We start from the raw sequence: 20,569 nt of genomic DNA, 5'->3' as shown, positions 1-20,569 counted from the left end.
ACACGGAACATGCACCATGGTCACACGCAGCATTTGCGAACACAGTTGCTTGGCAACACGAAAGCACCACCCCTTAAAGAAAAGGAACTTTGGCGCGAAACACGGACAGACGTCGACGCACGTGTTTGCATAAGAATATCAGTAATTAACGTGTCACAACGCGAAACGCGCACCAATAACTTCTTCTTGATCCATGTTTGTATTACATTAGTGTTGCCTCCTCACGTAATATAAGGTGTACACTTTGTTTTGTTTTCTTTTTAATTCACAAGATAGTAGTAATGTACTGTCAGTCCGATATCGTATCGCTACTACTTGTGTTTGGACTATTACGGGAGGCTGCTCAAACTTATCTTGTAACCAATGCAGTACCATACGTTGCTCGCTATCTAAGCGCCTTTGCACTGTTCGCCAACTAATATCAGTTATATTTCTGATGGTGGACCCCTTTCGTTTAATTTGCAATAATAGCGGACACGTATTATTCGTAAAGTATTGTATTAGTATTCTTGCTAATGGGCTTTGGCAGTTCCGAGAGGCTGCACAGGTTTTTGGAGAAACGAATGATTTATTATTTGTTGTTGGCTATTGAAGCATTATTCTGCGTTATCTACCTTCGTGCACTGTATTAGACTGTACTGGTTATCTTTGAGTTAGTGGGCAATGGTCAACCCGTTCAAAGGGGCTTACGCACCACCCCCTTCAATCCTTATCTCAAGTGACCTACAGGTTAAGGTAACGTAAGACGAAGTACCACTTACCGGTAACCGAGCGCTTCCTCGGCTGGGGCTTGTCCTGTTTTCGCCGTGACATGGCATCGGCGTTGTCCAGTTTGGCGTCGTCAACCCCGGAGTCAAACAGCAGTCCACACGGGGCGCGACAGCCGAACTGAGCCCGTGGCCACTTCAGACCTGGGCCGAGAGGACCTCAAACTCCGCTTCACAGAGAAACGAAACGAAAAAAAAAAAGCTTTTCACACAACGCCCGCAACCGCTGTCACCGTCGCCGGCCGTTGGACACGTAACACCGGCGAAGCCGATGAAAGAACCGAGCCGTCGACGCTGTCCACACGCGACGATCTCGCCGGCAACGCGGCGCGAACATCCAATCCTCGGGCACGGCGGTTGCAGTACTCGCCGTATCGCAGCAGAGTTGTAGCACTGTCACGGTGACATCAAAGTCGCCGCCGACGGTTGAAACGGACAGACAGACGACCGTCGTTCACTACACGTTCACTTGCAGCATCGATGATGATGACGAAGTCTGTCCGGCAGCGAGCCGTGAGTGGTTGAAATTTCGCGGCCGCGTCACAAGGTCAGATTCAGGGTTCGATCTTTTGGCCGCAGACGTGACGATGCGATCTCCGTTGCTTCGCTTTTGTTTACGTTGTCGTCGTCTGCGAGACTTGAGTCGAATTGTCTGATCGTCTGTTCTCGGTCACATTTATTTCGTGTTTTTCGAGTCAGGATTACGCACTCTGCGAACTTGCCCGATTGAAAAAGACCAAACAAAAACAAAGCGTACGAAGTACGGGGCAAACAAAAAACCTTCTTCCGGATTGCGTCCGGGAGGAGGTTGTCACAAGTTGAGTGACAGCCCTTTTCTTTTACTTTTTTAACTTTCGGCGGGAAAGGGTTTCTTTCCTAAAGCGGCAGTGGAAAGGGTAAAGGTAACACAGAAATGAACACCGGCACGGTAGCAATTAGGGTATAGCACGTTTCTTTTTTTCTTTCTTTTTGCAAGACTCCCAGAGCGCGCTACTAACACGTTCGTGTTTTTCCGGCCGCCCCAACCGGTATGTCACGTGCGATAAAAACTGACGTACGCTATTCAGTCGTCGCCGACTGTTTGAGATTGCAGAACGGGACCAGGACGACAGCTTCTCTGAGGGTTCACAAGATTTGTGGGCACAACTTCGCTTACGCCGCTTTTCTCCTCCGAATGCGGGAGGAACGAAGGTTGAACGAATCGAGCGAAGGGTTGTTACTGGTGGTAGTGTCCCGTTAGCGGACGACTTCGAGAGGAAGGATGGAAGGGTGTCTACGAAAAAATGCCGGTGCAACCCTCTCTCTCTCTCCCGCCTCGGCAAAGCACAGCACACAACGACACCGACAACGACGACACGCTGGCTATAAGAGGATCACAACACGAATCGTTGCCGCAAACACACGCGGCGCTGCTGCACATCACCTCCGCGACGAGAATCACTCGGATGTCACTCGTTGACACGCGGTGCTGTCACACTCCGGAGCTCACCACCGAGTAACGGAAGCACACACAGGCACGCACAACACCGACGACACTGCAGACGGTCGGAGCAGACGATTTTTTCGGCGACATCGTCTGCGAACCCGCCGCAGCCGTTGTCTCGTCGTCTGCTACGGCGGGGCACTCCAGGACTCCGGTCCGCCGCGCGACGCCGCGGGCCCGATGTAGCGCGCGAGAACCACGTTGCCGGCGGCGCTTCTCTTCTCCCTCGGACACGACGGGGACACACAAGCAAACCGTCGCCGTCGACGCGGACGATGTCGCGCAGAACGAAAGGGGAGGAGTCGATCGAGAGACTCGGAAGGAGAAGAAACAAAAAAATCAAAGTGAAGCAAGGCACTCCGCGGTGCTGGTGGCGGGGGGGAGGAAAGGGCGAGAGAAACAGAAACAAAGCAAAGAAACACGACCACGCACGCCGCCCCGGCGCGTCCGTGTCTCTCGCCGGGCTTGTCCGCGAGCTCGGCTAGGCTCGCGCGCGCGCAACGCGGTCTCTCTACGGCGACTCGCCGCTGGCTGGAGCGTTTTTCGACCCCCCCACCCCTCGCTGTGTGTTTCTTTTTTTCTCTTCTTTTTCCTCCCCCCACCCTCAGGCCTGACGCCGTACTTCTAGCCACGGCAGCAGCAGGAGGCGAGCCTTCCCTTCTCCAACGTGCACAGCGCACAGCGAAGCCTCGCTCTCTCTCTCTTTCGCCGGCGGGCCGCGGCTGGAGGAGAGGGAGAGAGGCAGTCGAAGGGAGAGATGGAGAGGAGGAGTTCAGTCGCGGGGACAGCGGTCACCGCGAGTGCGGCGCGGACCGTGCGCCCTCTTTCGAGCGGCGCTGCAGCGGCGAGCGCGTTGCCCAGGGGCGGTGCTTTTGCGGCGGCGCCTGGCTACCGCGCCGCCCGAGTCGGGCGGCTCGCTGTTTGACGACGGCGACGTTCGCGTGGCCGACGGGGCGCCAGACGATGTGGAGCGCTACGCGGGCGAGCGACCGCCGACGCCGACGTGACGTCTGATGCGCCGCGAGACGTGTAGACGTGCCCATGCGGCTGCTGCAACTGCTGCAGCCGCCGCAGCGGCTCTTCGAATTGTGCTCCCCAGCTCGGCTAATGTCACCGGTCACGGAAAGCGAGCGGCCTGCGCAAGTAGCAAGCTTGCATGTAGCGAAGCCTAAGCCGGTACACGCCTTTTTATGGGGTGTGTCATGACAGCTCGAGGCGAAACGCGTGCTCTAAACAAGCGGCCGTGCCTTTAGACATGCGCGATATGTCAGAGCAGTGCGTGCAGCGCACGCACGCGGTAGGAAGGGCACCACGTGCTGCTGTGTTTATATCGGAATACGAGGCTTGTGCAGGCTGTCTCGTCGACCGTAGTGCGAGGTGCATCGGGCAGGTGAATCGGAGCTACTGTGAATAATAGCTAGATAATTACATACATAAAAACAAGACGTCAGTGCACCACATCTGATGCTGTAGAGTAGCGAGCGACCCTTCTCGAGGTATCTGTGTCACTTAGTGGTAAAAAAAAAGGGGGGGGGGGGAGGGGGGCTGGCGATAGTTGCAGTATTTCATTATAGAGCAGTGACAACAGCTTCCGGTAAAAAAAAAAATAAGGAGGAATTCCTGTATTCACATAGTACAAATGTAGGGGAAACAAGCGCAGACGCCGGCACTAACATCAATTTTCTACGTTGAAGTCAGAGTTGTCAAATAAAAAAGAAATTAAGAAAGAAAGAAAACTGCTCCGCCTGCCAGAAAGAAATTGACTGTTTGTAGCAGTATAATCGAAATCGTACTTTACTGAAGTAGTAATGAAGTGTTATATCATGGCAAATATTTTTTGACGCGCATTCTCTAGGCGTTCAATAAAACGTGCAGAATTCGATGTAATGATTGCTGAACAAGCCAAAAGTCTACAAGGGTCGATTCCAATGAGCAATTAAACAAAACTTCGTCTCCTGATCCTTCTCCCTCTCTCTGTCTCTTGCTGTAATAGCTAACTGTTAACATAATCGCAGCGTAAAGCAAGCCCCATCTGCTTCAAACATCGAGAAATATTTCATCACTTAATACGTCCACTTCAATTTGGGCATCAATCTTACAGCGTGACCTCGTGTCTCCTAGGTGAGGTCACGGTGACCCAACTTGGCATCAACGTGGTGTCACAAAGCAAATATTACGCTCCCTAACCAGGGATAAGTCTGGGTAAAGGTTACTCCCTGTTGTAGCTTCTTTAACAGCCTACAGCAGGGTCCACTTTTAACGTGCACATCGAGAGTTTCTTCGTAATGTTGTGTTGTTTAGACCGTTATGTATGTATGTATGTATGTCATGGTATGTAGAACAAGGACTTTATCATTTCATGATCATGAAAATTGAGAGAAAGAGATAAAGAAAGGGAAACGTTGGGAGGTAAACCAGATGGCACCTGGTTTGCTACCCTATACGGCGGGAGAGGGATTAGGGCAGAAATAAAAAGAAGAGAGAAAGAAAGGAAGAAAGGTGAAGCGCGCCCACACGCATAACAGCGTTCATCGCACAATCATGGGCGGTCGCAGAGCTCAAGTGCCTGCAAAGATCAAAACATCTTCGTCTCTTTCCATGTTTAAAAAGTCAATGAAACGCCATCTTTTGAGTAAATAACCTAATTTTATATGCATTCGTCTCCTCTAACTTTTTTCAATGGTGTTTGTAATAAGTGATAATGATACAGAACTTTCGTTAATGGAACTTCAGTTGTATGGCTTCACTGTATGTCTGAGTTCCTCCTTTTTGATTCTGGTTTTGTAGATGAGACAATTTTGATTGCTTGAACTGCTATTTTAGCTTTCTATGTCTTTAGTGAAGTGATTACTTTGCCTTTGTGTTTGCTTATTTACGTATTTTTACTGTTCGTGCGGCTTTCTCTTGTCTTGCTTGAATTTTGATTTTTTTCTGCTAGTCTGTGATTTGTTTCCGTCAATTATCCATGGAGGGTCCCACTACGGTCACCTGACCCAATTTTGCGCATTCTATTCCTGTTATCATGTTTCGATAAACTCAGAAAAATTTGGACAAACTTGAACAAAAGGAAGTGAGAAACAAATGTGCTTTTAGGAAGCTTGGCGAAGCTCTCACCTCCTGCAACTTGGCGAGTGGTCAGCATTACGTCACAGGCCTACCGAACGATACCTGATTTGACAAACTATGTGGAATTCGCATAGGTTGAAAACTGCGAACGATCTAATCGTATTGAAAACATGAACGAAAACACAAAATTTTGCAATGAATGCCACATTCCCATGGTCCGCAAGACTCATTGCATGGTACAAAATTATATATATATATATATATATATATATATATATATATATATATATATATATATATATATATATATATATATATATATATATATATTTCACTGCGACATCATGAAACACTGCAGAAGCAAATAAATAAGACACATGGTAAAACCGGTGCTCAATATAATACTAAGTTGGTTCTGTGTGAATGCTCTTTATTTAATACTTGTTCATAGAACTTATTCAATGCTCCAGGGATGATACAGCATAACCTATCTTCACCGCATTTAATTCGTCTAGGATTTACTTCCCAATATTTGCAATGTTTGATGTTGTGTATATGTGGACTTTTGTTTAGGCTACCCAGAGTGTGTAAATAAAGAGTAATTTGTTTCATTGCGCAGCGCGTACTATAGCGTAAAATAATAAGGATAGTCCACACTGATTAAGCCTTATTCTTTGGGTAACGACCGGGGTGCATGATTAGGCTTGTTATTTGTACAAGCGTTATCAGTCTTACGTATCAGCTGTGTGCCGGAGCAATACATACATTCCGTCGTAAGCACGGTCTGAGTGATAAGCCTGTACTGTCCTGCCCAAACGTGCACAAACACTCATTATCCGTAAAAAAACAGTGACTGGTTGGAATTCGTTGCCACAGAATTTTTACTTGATCAGTTCCATGATTTCGATTGTTTATGTGTTCGCCCGCGTGAAAATAATCTGTTTAGCGTGTAGCTATCTGGAATTATTGCCTTTGGCGAACTTGTATAGTGTGAAGCTCTCCTCGATTTAGCACAGCGGTATATTGCCTGAATCTTACACGCTTGGTTGCACTTATGCACGCGTTTCTGCAATGACTTGCATGTTCCTCCTGCTTGGATCCCCATGATTCGCAATACTAAATAAATAAATGAATCAATAAATAAGTGCTCGCCATGAAACTGGAGAACTTGACGCTGCATTTGCACATCGACGTTTCCTTTTCATAGTGTCAGTAAATAAGAAAGGAACGAAAAATCAGCATTCATTCTCACACGACATGAAGAATACTCTGACGAAAAATCGCAGTTGAGCTGATACAATACATTAGACGGACATGGATTTATAAAACGTCAGTGCAGGAGCCAGTTCGTCTAATGTGGTTAGCAATCGGTGATGGTGTGTTCGGCGCGTTCTCTTTAACAGTCGACCACACTGCTCATCGTTTACCAACGCATTCTTTTCTTTTTTAAGGCGACTCTTCGAAAATAGTGTCGAATGCCAAGCAGCGGCCAATAAATGAGAGCGAAAAGCGGCTTCATATAAGATCACAAAGAAAACAAATGACATCAGGCTCTATTGTTTCGATATATGGGTATGTACATAGAAGATGGGACTTTTGAATTTAAGGGGGCTCACCAGAAACAGATTGCTTCCAACACCTGGCTTCTTACAGGCAGTGAGCTACGCAGTTATACAAGCATGCAATGCGGCAGAGCAACCCTTCAATCGATTGCGGTGAAGAGAAGTGCTGCCCTTTGTCTTTCCTCAAGTCAACACTTGTCGGCACTACACTTTGCCTCAGCACTGACAAATGCTACCTGGGACATCCATCCATTCTCCCAGCATCGTATAGCTTGTGACAAACAGCGGTTGCTTTAAACTCCTTCCTTCTCCTCCTCCTCTCTCTGAGTACCCGACAAAGGTCGGTGCCTCGGCCGAAACGTCAGTAAAGCACCTCATAACGCACAGTCAAGCACATGATTTTACTGAACGCGAGATCTGAGAAAAAGCTGAATCCATTTATTAATCTAGTATTCGCATATTCAGTCTCTCGTAGTTGACTATATATATATATATATATATATATATATATATATATATATATATCTTTCGGCCCAACCGAACGTAACTTTTCTATACAAATGAGGGAAATGGGGGGGGGGGGGAGTACCTAAATGTTAATAATGCCCGCCATTCACTATAAAGACGCGTAAAGCCGCAAAAGAGCAATGAAATAAGGTGTATAAATGGGTGTAGGTGTAACAAGGTACATAAGAATCAGTAAACAAGCGAAATTGTAAACTAAAGATTTATAGCAGCGTTTCTTGAATTAGGTCTCGAATAATTATAGAGAAATATTTATTTGTGGAACAGTCACAGTTCATTCGAACAAGGGCCGAAACCGACTCGTATTGTTATTTGGGAAGTTGCGTTACGATGCCTGGCCGCCAGTCCCGTATAAACGCTTGGAGCGCAGGACGCCGTGGTTCTAGACGTACTGCGCCCACCGCGCAAGGTTAGAAAAACAGCCACATAAGCACCGCAGAGAAGTGGCTACGTCAGGCAACTCGACTGATAACTGTAGAAGCGTCATTCAAAACACACATTCTCCACTTCTGGCGGCGTTTTTTCTGCTTGCCTTTTAAATAAAAAAAGTTTTGATCCATAAATATTTTCACAAACAATGGTTAAATTTGTTAACTTTTGCATTTCCTTCCTGTTTGGCTTATACATCGCGTCTCTCCCTTAGTAGATGACGTAAATTCTCAACTCCTTGCGACTCTTGTTTCCAGTTGCCAGTTTGCGCTAAAAGTGCTGTACAATTAGGGAAAAACCAGACGAGGTAACGGGTGACACTCACATTACGTATGGGTTTAACGGTTATTGCAGGGTTTGATGATGGACGCTCTTTCTCATTATCTTATCTTCCACCTTATCTAACCCATATCACGGGTATATGGTTCCGAGGACCTGCCAGCATCGCGGCGAGCCGTCACTCGAGGAAATGAAAAAGCAAAACGACAAGTTAAACGCAACTGGCGTTTTCTCCGGCGCCATGTCATTCCTTGAGCATACAGACCAGCTGACTACGAACCTAATTCCATTCCTCATCTTTGGATCAGTCAAAACAAAGAAGGTTGACCTAAAGAAGCAACAGCCATGCTGGTGACAACTGAACGCATCTCGAATTAATCGCTCGGGCCTCGAATTGATGAGAAAACTGGCTGTCACACCCCAGGAGATGCCGATAACTAAACCGCCATCCAAAAGGAGTGAAAAAGGCAACAAAATGACGGCCGCCGAATAACTGTCAAGTCCCAAGATTGATTTGGCGGCGCTTTAGGAATGTGTTTGAGGAGTGGTGGCGTGGGCAAGAAGCGGGTGGGGGGATATGATGATTAATTTCGGGAGGAGGGGTGCGCCCCCCCCCCACCCTGGATACGTGCGTGATACATATATAATGAAGGAGAAGAAACGGAAATCATATCATAAGAAACCAAGAGACAAAGACACCAAGGGCAACAAAGGGGAAATTATTTATTCTTACTAAGTGAATGAAAGAGATGTTAAATTAATGGAATTAAAGTGGATGAATAAACAACCTTCTGCAGGAGGGTAATGATCCCACATCTTTGCATTTGCAGCCTCTACTAGTATACGAGGGTCTTGAGCCCTGTAACATTGATGCCTTCAGGTAGCACGTGTGGGTTTGTTGACCAATAGCCTTCACCGAAAAAGATCACGTACTCGTGACGCCTGCGATAGAGAGGATGTTCCACATCCGCCGCCAAGGTTTGTGAGTGGTGGCGCTGGCTAAAACTCACAGGGTCAGTTCTAGTAGTAATACATAGATACCCCAGGAAATGGATGGGGGAACGGCGCCGCGGTAGCTCAATTAGTAGAACATCGCACGCGTAATGCGAAGACGTGGCATCGTTCCCCACCTGCGGCAAGTTGTATCCTCATCCACTTCCATTTCCATTAATTTATCAATTCTTTAATACAGTTAGTAAGTACAGTACAAGTGATTTCCCTTATGTTGTCCTTGGTGTGTTTGTTTGTTGGCTTCTTATGATTACATATATATATATATATATATATATATATATATATATATATATATATATATATATATATATATATATATATATATATATATATATGAAACAAGAGTGTATCCTCATCAGCGCGTTTTAATATTTAACACCTTGAATCTAGATATTTCGATAGAATTACCTGTCTGGTTGGAAAAATGATTATTTTTAATTTTTCACTAATCCCACTTGTCGACTTGACGCTGGAAATATCACAAATGAAAACCCGAGACCTTCTGGCCAAATGGTGCGTATTTTCTGTTTCATCTGCGGACGCCATCTTGTGATTCTCTATATTTTCGCAGAAACGTAGCGTGGAGAACGAGCGATAAAAGAATGATAAAATGAGAAGAAAAAATTGAATAAGAAAAAAAGCAGCTCGTAGCACGTTCCGTTACCGTCTGCACAATAGCGACAAAAACGAAATCTCGCTAAAGAATTAAAGGGAAAAAAAAAACCTTCAGTCAGGGAGCTTCAACGAAAAGCCAAACCTCACAAGAAGTTCTCGCCCATCGCATAGAGCCATCTACATTGTTCGCGGACCGTAACTGGACCCCGGGCAGAGCGCGCGAGAACGGTAAACTCGCCTCGCACTTCAACCTCACGCTCGGAATCGTCGGTTCTGAATCCCCTTTCTTCTTCCGCGAAGGCCGAGGATCCCAACTTCCCAGCTTCCTCTTCGTCCTTCAAGGTTTTCTTCCTCTTCCTCCCACTTCCCGACCCCCACCGCAGATCGCTAGTTGACGCGCCTCTTACGGGACACTCCAAGCACCTAGCTGGGTTTCTTTTTCCTTTCTCAACAGCGGAGGTCCCTACCCAGAGACCGGACTAAACTAGGAACCTTTCTTCCTTCGTCCCGCTCTCTCTCTCTCGTTCGTTTTTCTTTAGAACCTCGCCATCAATGCATCCCCACACCCCACGCTTACTCACTCTCTCAGGTGACGCAACCGACGCTCCAGATTCCCATGGTCGTCTGCATTTTTCCGCACCTCACCACGGCGGCCGCCGTCTCGGCCCGACCTCCACGTACACCCAGGCCACCCCGCCGCCGTCGGCACACCCCTCCTCCCGTTACACGACCCCCCTACTCTTCGCAGACACTCTCCGACCTTCCCGTATGTCCTCGACCAAAAAACGCCCCATTTTTTGGTGCTTTTCGGGGACCTCTTGGCATCTCTCCCCACCGGCCTTTCCTTTGCCCCGCGTCCCCCGCCAAGGTCTTAGGCCTAACGTGGCGACCCCCACAGTTTCCTTCCCTCCGTCCGTCTGCTTCTCCCCGTAGAAAACAGCGTCATAGAAGTGCGCCTTTCGGTTGTCGTCTGCTACGTCTCGCGCGGTTTTGCCCTCTTTCGGCGATGGTGTGCAGTCGGTGTCTGGCCCAGGAAGCACCGTTGTTGTCGGGCACACGCTTTTCTTCGCCCAACTTCCCTGTTGGATCCCCCTGATTCCCTCGGCCACCTTTAGTCTATTCTTTGTTATTTTTATATTCCGTGCCCTCACTTCCTCTTTTCGGCCCCAAGCGTCCCGTTTCTTCTTTCTCTGCATCCCCCATCGCTTCCACCTACAGCTTGTCTGAGAAGTCCAGGTGGTCTTGCATAGATGGCGACCTGCCGTTTCTATATGTTTGCGCATACGACCTGCTTTTTGGACGCTCCTTTTATTCGTGCGTCCTCCCGATGCGGAAAGTGGACGGGTCCTTTTATGCGGCGTTAAGCGCTTGTACGCGCCAAGGTTTTCTGGTTTCTCAATTCAGGGAAAAAGAAATAGCGTATAGAAAGTGGATTACGGTACTACGGTGGGCATTGTATGGGATGCCTGAAGCAGAAAGAAAAATAAATAGCAAATGGAGGAGCAAGGTGGACGCTGGTCGAGTTTGCGAACACCTTTTTTTTTTTTTTGTCGTGCGGTCAACGCAGGTCCCACTGTGTCCGTTAGGTGTCCGTTACCATATAAGTGTGGATGATTAGGCTATTTCTACAAAGCTTTTCAACGTCACATTCGATGAAGCTTCTTTAGGACTGCTGTAGGAACTACGATATGACTCACGCTAAAACGGCTCGGTCGTCTGTTGCGCAAACTTTAAGACACCTTTTTGCGTAGGACAGTGTAGGCACCAGAAATAATATTTTTACACTTGCAGAAGTAACCAAATAATTGTGATGTGATACGATTGGGATTTGTGATTATAGCTATACTTTTCAGTTTTATGGAATTGTGAGCTTTAGATTGGCGCATACGTAAAACCATCGATATAGAACACCGGTGACGTAGAGATCTGAGGAGCTGCATTGCTGGCGCCACGTTGTGACACTGCGTTCAACTAGACGTCACAGAACTATTGCACACGGGCTACCTTATTGGTCGCTTAAAGGTGTGGACAGTCACGTAATAATTAATGTGTACTTTCTTTCTTCAAAAAGAAAACTGCACGTAGTACAAGAAAGGTTTTCGACGCTTTATATTGTATATTGTACGATAATGCCGTACAGGCGATGTAGGTATACCGAATAAATAAATAAATAAATAAATAAATAAATAAATAAATAAATAAATAAATAAATAAATAAATAAATAAATAAATAAATCGCCGCATCATGTCGCTACCCCCACTACAGCATGGTGTCCATGTCTCTGCCATTCTGATATTGGGTGGAGGAGAATACGGACAGTGACAGGCTAGAACATTTTAATTAAAACGTTACATAACTGTAACGTTCCAGGATTCACTAAGACACCACCGTGCAATAAAGTTTAGGCTGTGTGTCAATATTCTTAAACTGAGTTGAAGTGGGATATTTGAAACTCTTCGATTCTGCATCCACCATCCACTTTATATAAATCAATTGCTTCATCGGAACATTATTACTCACAGCGCGCGTTAAGAACACAGACGAAGAAGAGAGAGGAAACACGAGAGCACGCGTTTCGTCTCTCTTCTTTGTGCGTGTTCTTAGTTCGCGCTGTGAGTAATAATTATGCAGATGTACCGACTCGCCCAGCTAACCGTACTATACCGTTCATCGGAACAGTTGCCATTTCCTCTCCCATGCCGGGCCCTGCTGAAGAGCCCTGCTGTTCTCATGAACTAAACACCCGCAACATGTAGTTTGTACAAAGATGTCCGCAATCGGGAAGTAGAACATAAGGTGTACAATATATATATATACTTTTACATATTATTTAAATTAATCTACTTTTTCGTTCACTTACATATCGCGGGTATGTGTGTCCATACCGCTGTATACCTACAGAGCATGCGGGATTTATTTTACAGTCGCTTGCTTTAGGCGTTGCTTGCGCGAAGTGTGTTGCTTCATGTTTTTTTTTAAATTGTTTCTCTAAGATCTAATCAGAATTTTTCCTAAGCATTTTGTTCCTAGCGTTGCCTTATTTAAGGCAGTTACGCGGTTGTCTCGATAACTGCATTTCTCGCGAATCACGCTCTCCGTATTTGCTTGCATTAAGGGTACCTCCAAGTAATTTTTCGTAACGCGGAAGCATGCGAACACACGGGGTTTGTCCCAAACCGTTTTAAAGCTGTCGCAGTGAAGTCATACACGATGCCGACTCGTGGGATGTTAAGGAGAACCACGACTTCCTGCGTGACGTCACAGTGCCCGATTAAGTGCAGTCGGGCAACGGTGTGAGCGTGTTGTGTTTTTCAAGGGCCGCCGCCAAGCCGATGTAATTTGCGGAGCAGCTTGTCGTCCAGCTCTTCGTACGACCAACCAGAAATATTATGGAGGAATTTAAGAGTCAAATTTGCTTGAGCTGTATTAGCAAAGTACCCCTGCACAATACCGAAAAACGCCATTTCTTACTTTATACGCTGTACAGTAATTTACACCCTTAAGAGTGAATAGGATGTAGATCTCTTTATGACTCGAACACTTACACTCAAAAATAGGGTGTAAGGACGTGAGTTATAGACAAATTTACACCCAGTTTCACTTATATGGGTGTAAATTATTTTACAGTGTAAGGGAGATTTCGTAACCAAGAAAACTCGCACAAGAAAAAAAAAAGAAAGAAAGGAACAATGGGTGGCGAGGCCGCTTTCAAGTTTTGGCACCTCATCGCATTGACGTCAATGATTTTGACGTTGTCTTCTCAGGCCAATAGACTTACGACCCGGCAAGGATGCATTACATTCTAATCCAAAAAAGAAAAAAAAAACCCAAGTCTCAACGTCGCCAGCCTTCAGAACTTTAACTGAACCCCAGCTATATGGGCGTCTTGTGGAACATGCCGGTTAGAAGAAAGCAGACTTCATTGCAAAGTGTGCATGAATTAAACAAAGAAAAGAACTCCGCTAGATGGCGAATCAATCGGGTGTGCGATTATTGAGAAGAAAAAAAAAAGAGGGAATTGATTGGTTAAATGCTAGTAACTGTGTATATGCAAAATGCCGGTGAAGCTGAAGCAAGGGCTGTTTCTTTTTCAGTTGTTATCTTGTGATTCATGGTCATTATACATAATCTGTTGCCTAAGTAACGACGACTAATAAGTCTTAGAAGTACGTACTACTCGCTTACTATATGTTATTCTCTATGGAAAACTTGCTACCATATTCTGTCTCCTTAATTACGCAATGATTTAATCCGAGGAGCACGTATGATAATTGTAATAAATAAATAAATAAATAAATAAATAAATAAATAAATAAATAAATAAATAAATAAATAAATAAACCAGCTGAGGATGATTGTCGAAGCCAATCGATGCCGAGATACGCTGCTGGAGACACTTTTTCATTAATTCTGCGGGCAATGCTATAAGGCCAGCGGGTGCGGTTAAGCTCCTTAAGTTAAGTTAAGCCTTTCGAGGACAGACAGCGTGCGCTGGTATCAGGATCTGACCACAAAATCAAGACGTTTGATAATAAACTGCCTCAGGGATCGGCACAGCTTTGATTACGCGTGCCTCCGGGATCGGCCCATTTTACTCGGCCAGACAACCGTGCACGCAAAGCGTGTGAAAAAACCCAAGAAAGCTCTGGTTTAGACAGCACGACACCAGAAGGAGTCTGGTGTCGTGCTGTTTACCAACGACCTCTAGATGTCTCGACCGGTGTCCTAGCAGACGGGATAAGAACTCGCGGATCGGACATTTGTTAGAATGCATGAGAGGGTCTTACGTTGTCCGCAAACGTGTTTGTTGGAATACTCGATTACGGCGAACGGCTGCTACAATGCTGCTAGCGACATCTTGCGACGTAGAATTTAACCAGAGAGCACACGAAATACGATACTGCAGGGAACAACGATCCACAAGGGTGAGAATTCATCAGATTCGTACACTTACCGGTCGTCTCCAAGTTCCCCAAAGTGTCGCCTACATAAAGTTGATCCTTCACTAAAGCTGCAACTGCCATCAAGGCTTTCCCCGCTCCAATGTAACGTTGTTACGTCGCCTCTGGATCAGGGTTGCACTCACTAAAGTACACTCGTTCCGCATTGGAATGTCTGATCCAGGTGATCAAGGTGACGCCTATGAAATCAACTTCATAACCAAACTGCCGCGCAGGCGAACACTAAACGCTAACTTGAAGAAAGCCACAAAACACGATTCCCACCACCAACACCCACCCGCCTCTACGAGGCCATACTAAGATTATTTCTCTTATGACCTCTCTCTCTGTGTGTGCGTGAGCGCGCGCGTGTTTGTGTGTGTGTGTGTGTGTGTGCGTGCGTGCGTGCGTGTGTGTGTGTGTGTGTGTGTGTGTGTGTGTGTGTGTGTGTGTGTGTGTGTGTGTGTGTGTGTGTGTGTGTGTGTGTGTGTGTGTGTGTGTGTGTGTGTACTAAGAAGACTGCAAATGCGCAGCTTTACGACTATTCCAGTGCTTCGCAAGACGTAGCCGACCAAGTATACACACACCGTCCCCAATTACATCCACTGCAAAACTCCGGAAATCAGGATGCACATCCTCTGGGCATGGCCAATTCACGAATCAGGCCGAGTCTATTTTGTAAGACAGACCCAACGTGCACAAACTGACCTCCAACAAGACACGGAAGGAACTGCTTACCAGATTCTCGCAGACGGCTCATCAGAGCCAGAACGGACACCTGGCGCAATGCCTTGCGCACAACGACCATCCCCTTCCCGGCACTAGCGGGCCTTGCAAGCCAGCCTGTTAGAAGAAAAAGACCTTTCGTTGCACCGTGCTGAAGTCAACAAGCGAGAGCACGTTGTACGTAGCCTAGTATAGTTTCATTCATTCATTCATTCATTCATTCATTCATTCATTCATTCATTCATTCATTCATTCATTCATTCATTCATTCAAATGCGGCAGTGACCTGCCATATTCTGTGCATAACTGCTAGGGCAAAGCGTAATCGTTAACGTGCTCTCCTTTTACGATTTTCCTTCGACGAGGACAGTCGCGCAGCACAAAATTATTTCTTGAAACGCGTTTTTACAGTTGGATAAAGCGTCGCTACATGTCGCTACCAGATTCGCTACTGCCATCGACGGTTCCGGTAGCCCGGTAATCCATAAACGGTAAGAAGCTCGCGGACACGTTAAGCATATCTATTTACGAGTTGCAATACCGTACAATGCAAACAAATAAGAAAGAGTAAATGCAATCTCAGTATCTGTATGCCGACAAAGCGAATAAACAATATTCATCAACGAAGACCTAGCTATCTGTATATCTGTGAGGAGCACGTGGTCACGTGCTCCACTTGAGTTACGTATACGTTTCACGGCGCCTCAGCACTCATCGCGTTTTCTCGCCAGGAACGCGGTCGTTTAGAAAAGGTTCAATGCCCGGACAAAGCGGTCGCATCGTGGTGGAGGAACAATGGAAAAAAAGATATCTGGTGTATTGGATGGGGGGGGGGGGGGGGTCAAGTTATTGAATTCCAGGGCAGGATTAGAACCGCTAGCATACGGGTCAGGGTCTATTAATTCATTTACTTGAATATGTACACCTTAATGTATATTGATTGATTCGGTGCGTCGTCTTGTGTACTTATTTAAGTAGCGTTGCTCCCAGCTTGTGTTGAAGAAGAAACAACCAACCTTCAAGAAGATGTCGTGCCAACCCGGAGTGATCAATATACTACAGCTTATCACTTATAGCTCACAGTGTACCTTTCGGACGATTGCCAGTGGCCAATGTTGGCTCTTGCGCCATAAAACCCAATATACCACCACCACCACCACCACCACCACCACCACCACCACCACCACCACCACCACCACCACCACCATCACCATCACCATCATCATCATCATAATCATCGTCATCATCATCATCATCATTGTCATCGCTGTCGTCGTCATCGCGGAACACATGCGGACTTTGGTCTATCTGGTTTTAACAATTCGAGACTGGAATCAGTTACCAAGTGATATTCTGAAATTAACTTGAAATGAATGTTTGTACAGTCGCTTCATGATTTATTATTATAGTCATGAACGTGTTGTGGTTATCCTATGTTGCCTGTATTAGGCATTTTTTATATTTTATGTAATCCCCCCACTGTAATGCCTATCGAAGGCGCTGTGGGTGCTTTGGCAAATAAATTAATAACATTTAAATCATCTTTCATTCGGTGCCTATCGTTTCGTCCCTTTCCTCGCCTTGTGGAAGCACATGATTCTATTTGTAGATTTAGTTGTAAAGTGAACTCTGCTTAATTACTGCTGGCTCCAGATTTACTTGAGCAACATCACATTTTCGTGTGTTTGTATGTCTGTTTACGTGCGTATTTACGCGTGTGCATGCGTGCATGTGTGTGCGTAGTGCGAGTTTTTGTGCGTCTCTTGAATAATGTTTTCGTTACAGAACGTTGTGAATTTACATCACTTAGCATGTACGCATATTAAACGCCTACTTTATAATTATGTTTTTTACATCATATGATCTTTATTGTAGGCTTAGTATGTTTGCATTCCTGTGGTATGTGCGCGCGTGTTTCGTGTGAATGGGGCAACGTATGTTTCCCAACTGTGTAATAGATGAGCCGTCTCTAATACAGCCTACCTTCCAGTTTTTCTTCTGATATAAGAAGAAGGCAGCCACGTACCTGCGGCTCGCCCAACGAAATGTTGTAGGTTCCGTTTACCTAAAGTGAACCCGAAGGAAATGAAAGTCCGTCTTGATGATTGTGATTGCAAATGAACAGCGATTGGCCTTGAGGCTACGTGGGGTATCACGTGAGAACGACCCGCACGTTTTGAAACCCGCCGAGAAACATCAAATCTTCTGAAGGCCCTTTCACCACAGTACAACCCGCTTCAGCAGGAAAAGCGCCTTTGGACCGGTGTCTTAGGAGACCTACCGAGACATCAAATCTACTGAGGGAAAACATGGGAAATGACCTTTCCCCTTTAAAAGAACCCCACCTATATATACTGTGGCGAGGAAAGCATATGTCGCATTGAAGAAGACAAGTCCGCTTGTCGAAACGTTGGCTCCCGCTTTTACCTTGTTCTCACTTTGCCAATCTACTCAAGGTAGTTTCACTACAGTACATCCCACTTTAACAGGAAAAGCTGCTTTGGACCCATGCGTTTTGAGACCCGCTGAAAGATAAAATCAACACAGCCGAAGTCACAGTCAAATCCACAGCCGGTGCCATAGCCGACGCCACAGCCGACGCCACAGCCGGAGCCACTTCAAGGCATACAGCGCACCGCTGCAGAGTGTACAGCGCGGGCTCCTGACAAACTGCCCGAAGAACACCGGCAAGTGGTTGTGATGCTCCGGTCTCTGTTTAATACGTTTCGAAAGCTCTTGGATAAGCTGCACACTCCTTCAACGCGAAGTGCAATGCAGTGCAAGTGCTAGACGTTCTGAATGCAGTGCTTGAAAGTCTTGAGTAAGCACCATGGCTCACTCGCAGAATTCTAGTCGCACTGAAGTAAAAAAGGCTGCGGCTTACTCTAACGATACACTGTCAAGTACTGCAACGTATACTGCTAGCGTACTTGGTCATCCCAGGTGATTTCAATGCGCATCGCCAGCTATGGGGAAACATCAAGATTAGCTTCAGACAACAGGGGGTTGGGGGGGGGGTATTCTGTAAGAGTTCACCTAGGTGGACTGTCAATTTCGGCTGCTGCTGATTGGCTAGGGCCGCTCGTCTCCTCCTCGCTCGTACGGCTGCATCCAATCAGCAGAGGCCGAAATTGAGAGACCACTAGGTGAGCTCTTACAGAATACCAACCCTGAATGATGGAAGCCCAGTGTATCGACGGGGAACTTGCTTGGACTTTTGTTTCAAGGCGCTTTGCTGCATGTAGTGCAGCATGCCCAGAGAGTTTTCACTCTCCTCCTTTTCCTCCTTTTATTCCCATTTCCCTTCCACAGTAATCATCACCACCACCACTACCACCACCACTAGCCTATCTTTGCGTCCACTGCAGGACGAAGGCCTCTACCTGCGATCTCCGATTACCCTGTCTTGCACTAGCTGATTCCAACATGCGCCTGCAAATTTCCTGATTTTATCATCCTACCTAGTTTTCTGCCGTCCTCAACTACACTTTCCTTGGCACCCACTCTGTAACTCTAATGGCACATCGGTTATCTACCTTACGCATTACATGGCCTGCCCAGCTCCATTTTCATCTCCTAATGTCAACCAGAAGAAAGGCTGTCCCCGTTTGCTCTCTGATCGACACCGCTCTCTTCCTGTCTCTTAAAAGTTACGCGCAGTGTAGGGTAGCAAACCGGACGCCTGTCTGTTTGATCTCACTGCCTGTCTTCACCTTGCTTTCTCTCTCTCTTTCAAGGCACCTTCATTGCAGTACAATCCACTTTAGCAGTAACAGATCCTTTAGACCCATAGCTTTTGAGAACCTTTGAAATATCAGAACTTCTGAAGGCACCTTCACTGCAGTACACATAACCTTGGCAGAAAAAGCCCCTTCGAAACCATGTGGTTTGAGACCTGCTGAAACATCACATTTTCTCAAGGCACTTTCACTGCACTGCAAACCACTTCAACAGGAAAAGTTCCTTTGGCGTAGTCATTTCCCAAAAGGAAATTAATATTTTTTTTCGTCATTTATTTTCTTCTATGAGCATATACAGAATGTGCAAAAAAATATGTTAGGTCGACAGCCGAAGCTAGTGTTGTCCCATGTTTATGGTACATATTGCAGCAGCAAAAGCAAACGAGCATTGAGTGTTATGCAACTTAAAACACGACATCAGTATGTGTATGAGTGTATATAATTCTGAACGACGTTAAAAAACACAAAGCTTTGTCACAAATAGCCACCATAAAGTAAATAATTAATAAACAAGAGAACTACTGTTCCTATAGTGGAGAAATGTGTAATCGTAACAATATGTTGAAGAGCCACGTATTATCGTCTTTTAGATTGCTATGTTGTTGAAGTTAAGTTTTTAATGTTAAACTAGTTGGGATTTCCTGTTTTCAATGCTTTCCCGTAAATTTCGTTGAAAAGTAAAGTTATACAGCTCATTGGTAAAAAATGACGCTTTTTTTACTGTTTCACAACAATTTCTTTTCTCTGATAAACCATAGCTCTTTCTTTTTTGTTCATACGTGGGAATTCTCTTTTGATTCAATAAGCGTTATCGGAAATTCGGGAAACTTGTGTTCTTCGCACTTTTTAGAGCAAATAATTGTCGCTCGAAACGGTAAGAATGGCCCATCACTTTGCTATCTTGTTTTGATTCTTCTCTCTTTGTCCCAGCCATACAATATCTTCTTCTGGGTGTAGGTAATTATTTTGTTTTCCTTATACTGGCCTTTTGCTGTTAAACGGATAGCAATGACGACAACAAAATGACGACGAGTGTAGGGTGACGACGACTGTACGACGAGAATCGGATGTCCATGAGTACAAGACGACAATGGCGTGAGATCACGTGACGACAACTGTCTCACGACCACTGTATATCCCGGCGATGTCGTGAAGATGAAGACGTGGGATACGTTGTAGTTGGGAAAGTGAAGCCTCTGAGTTCTGAATTCCCGTGTGCTTAGCAGACACCCTAGGAGTAGCACCATTTTCGAGACACGCGAGCTTAAAATTTGCTACGAAATACATTGACCTTCCGGCTAACAGTTTCCAAGAAGCGTACCTCTGGCAGTTTGGGACGATCTTAACTAGAACGCCGAGGCTATAATTTAAAAAGAAAGCGCTCCGAACAAAAAAGGATGGGTGGATGGAAAACTTTATTTG

The 20,569-nt window shown here is 45.8% G+C and overlaps 1 protein-coding gene across 3 annotated transcripts in view; it reads right to left on the bottom strand.

Annotated features, from left to right (window-relative positions):
- The window catches only part of Cph (BCL11 transcription factor chronophage), a 592,695-nt gene extending 577,223 nt beyond the window's left edge, over positions 1-15,472 (bottom strand). The window contains exon 1 of one of the 3 annotated variants that reach the window (XM_070521709.1): positions 15,420-15,472. In XM_070521709.1, the coding sequence (XP_070377810.1) occupies positions 15,420-15,441 (22 nt within the window). In that variant the 5' untranslated portion in view covers positions 15,442-15,472. Of the gene's footprint in view, positions 1-761; positions 1,146-15,419 lie in introns of those variants that run through there. The other 2 variants (XM_070521707.1, XM_070521710.1) reach the window with 2 other exon arrangements.
- Between the last annotated feature and the right edge of the window lie 5,097 nt (positions 15,473-20,569).

This window comes from Dermacentor albipictus, chromosome 7 (assembly GCF_038994185.2).
Source record: "Dermacentor albipictus isolate Rhodes 1998 colony chromosome 7, USDA_Dalb.pri_finalv2, whole genome shotgun sequence".
Taxonomy (NCBI): Eukaryota; Metazoa; Arthropoda; class Arachnida; order Ixodida; family Ixodidae; genus Dermacentor; species Dermacentor albipictus.
Note: the sequence above shows the minus strand (reverse complement) of the source record. Positions and strands in the feature narration are given on the sequence as shown.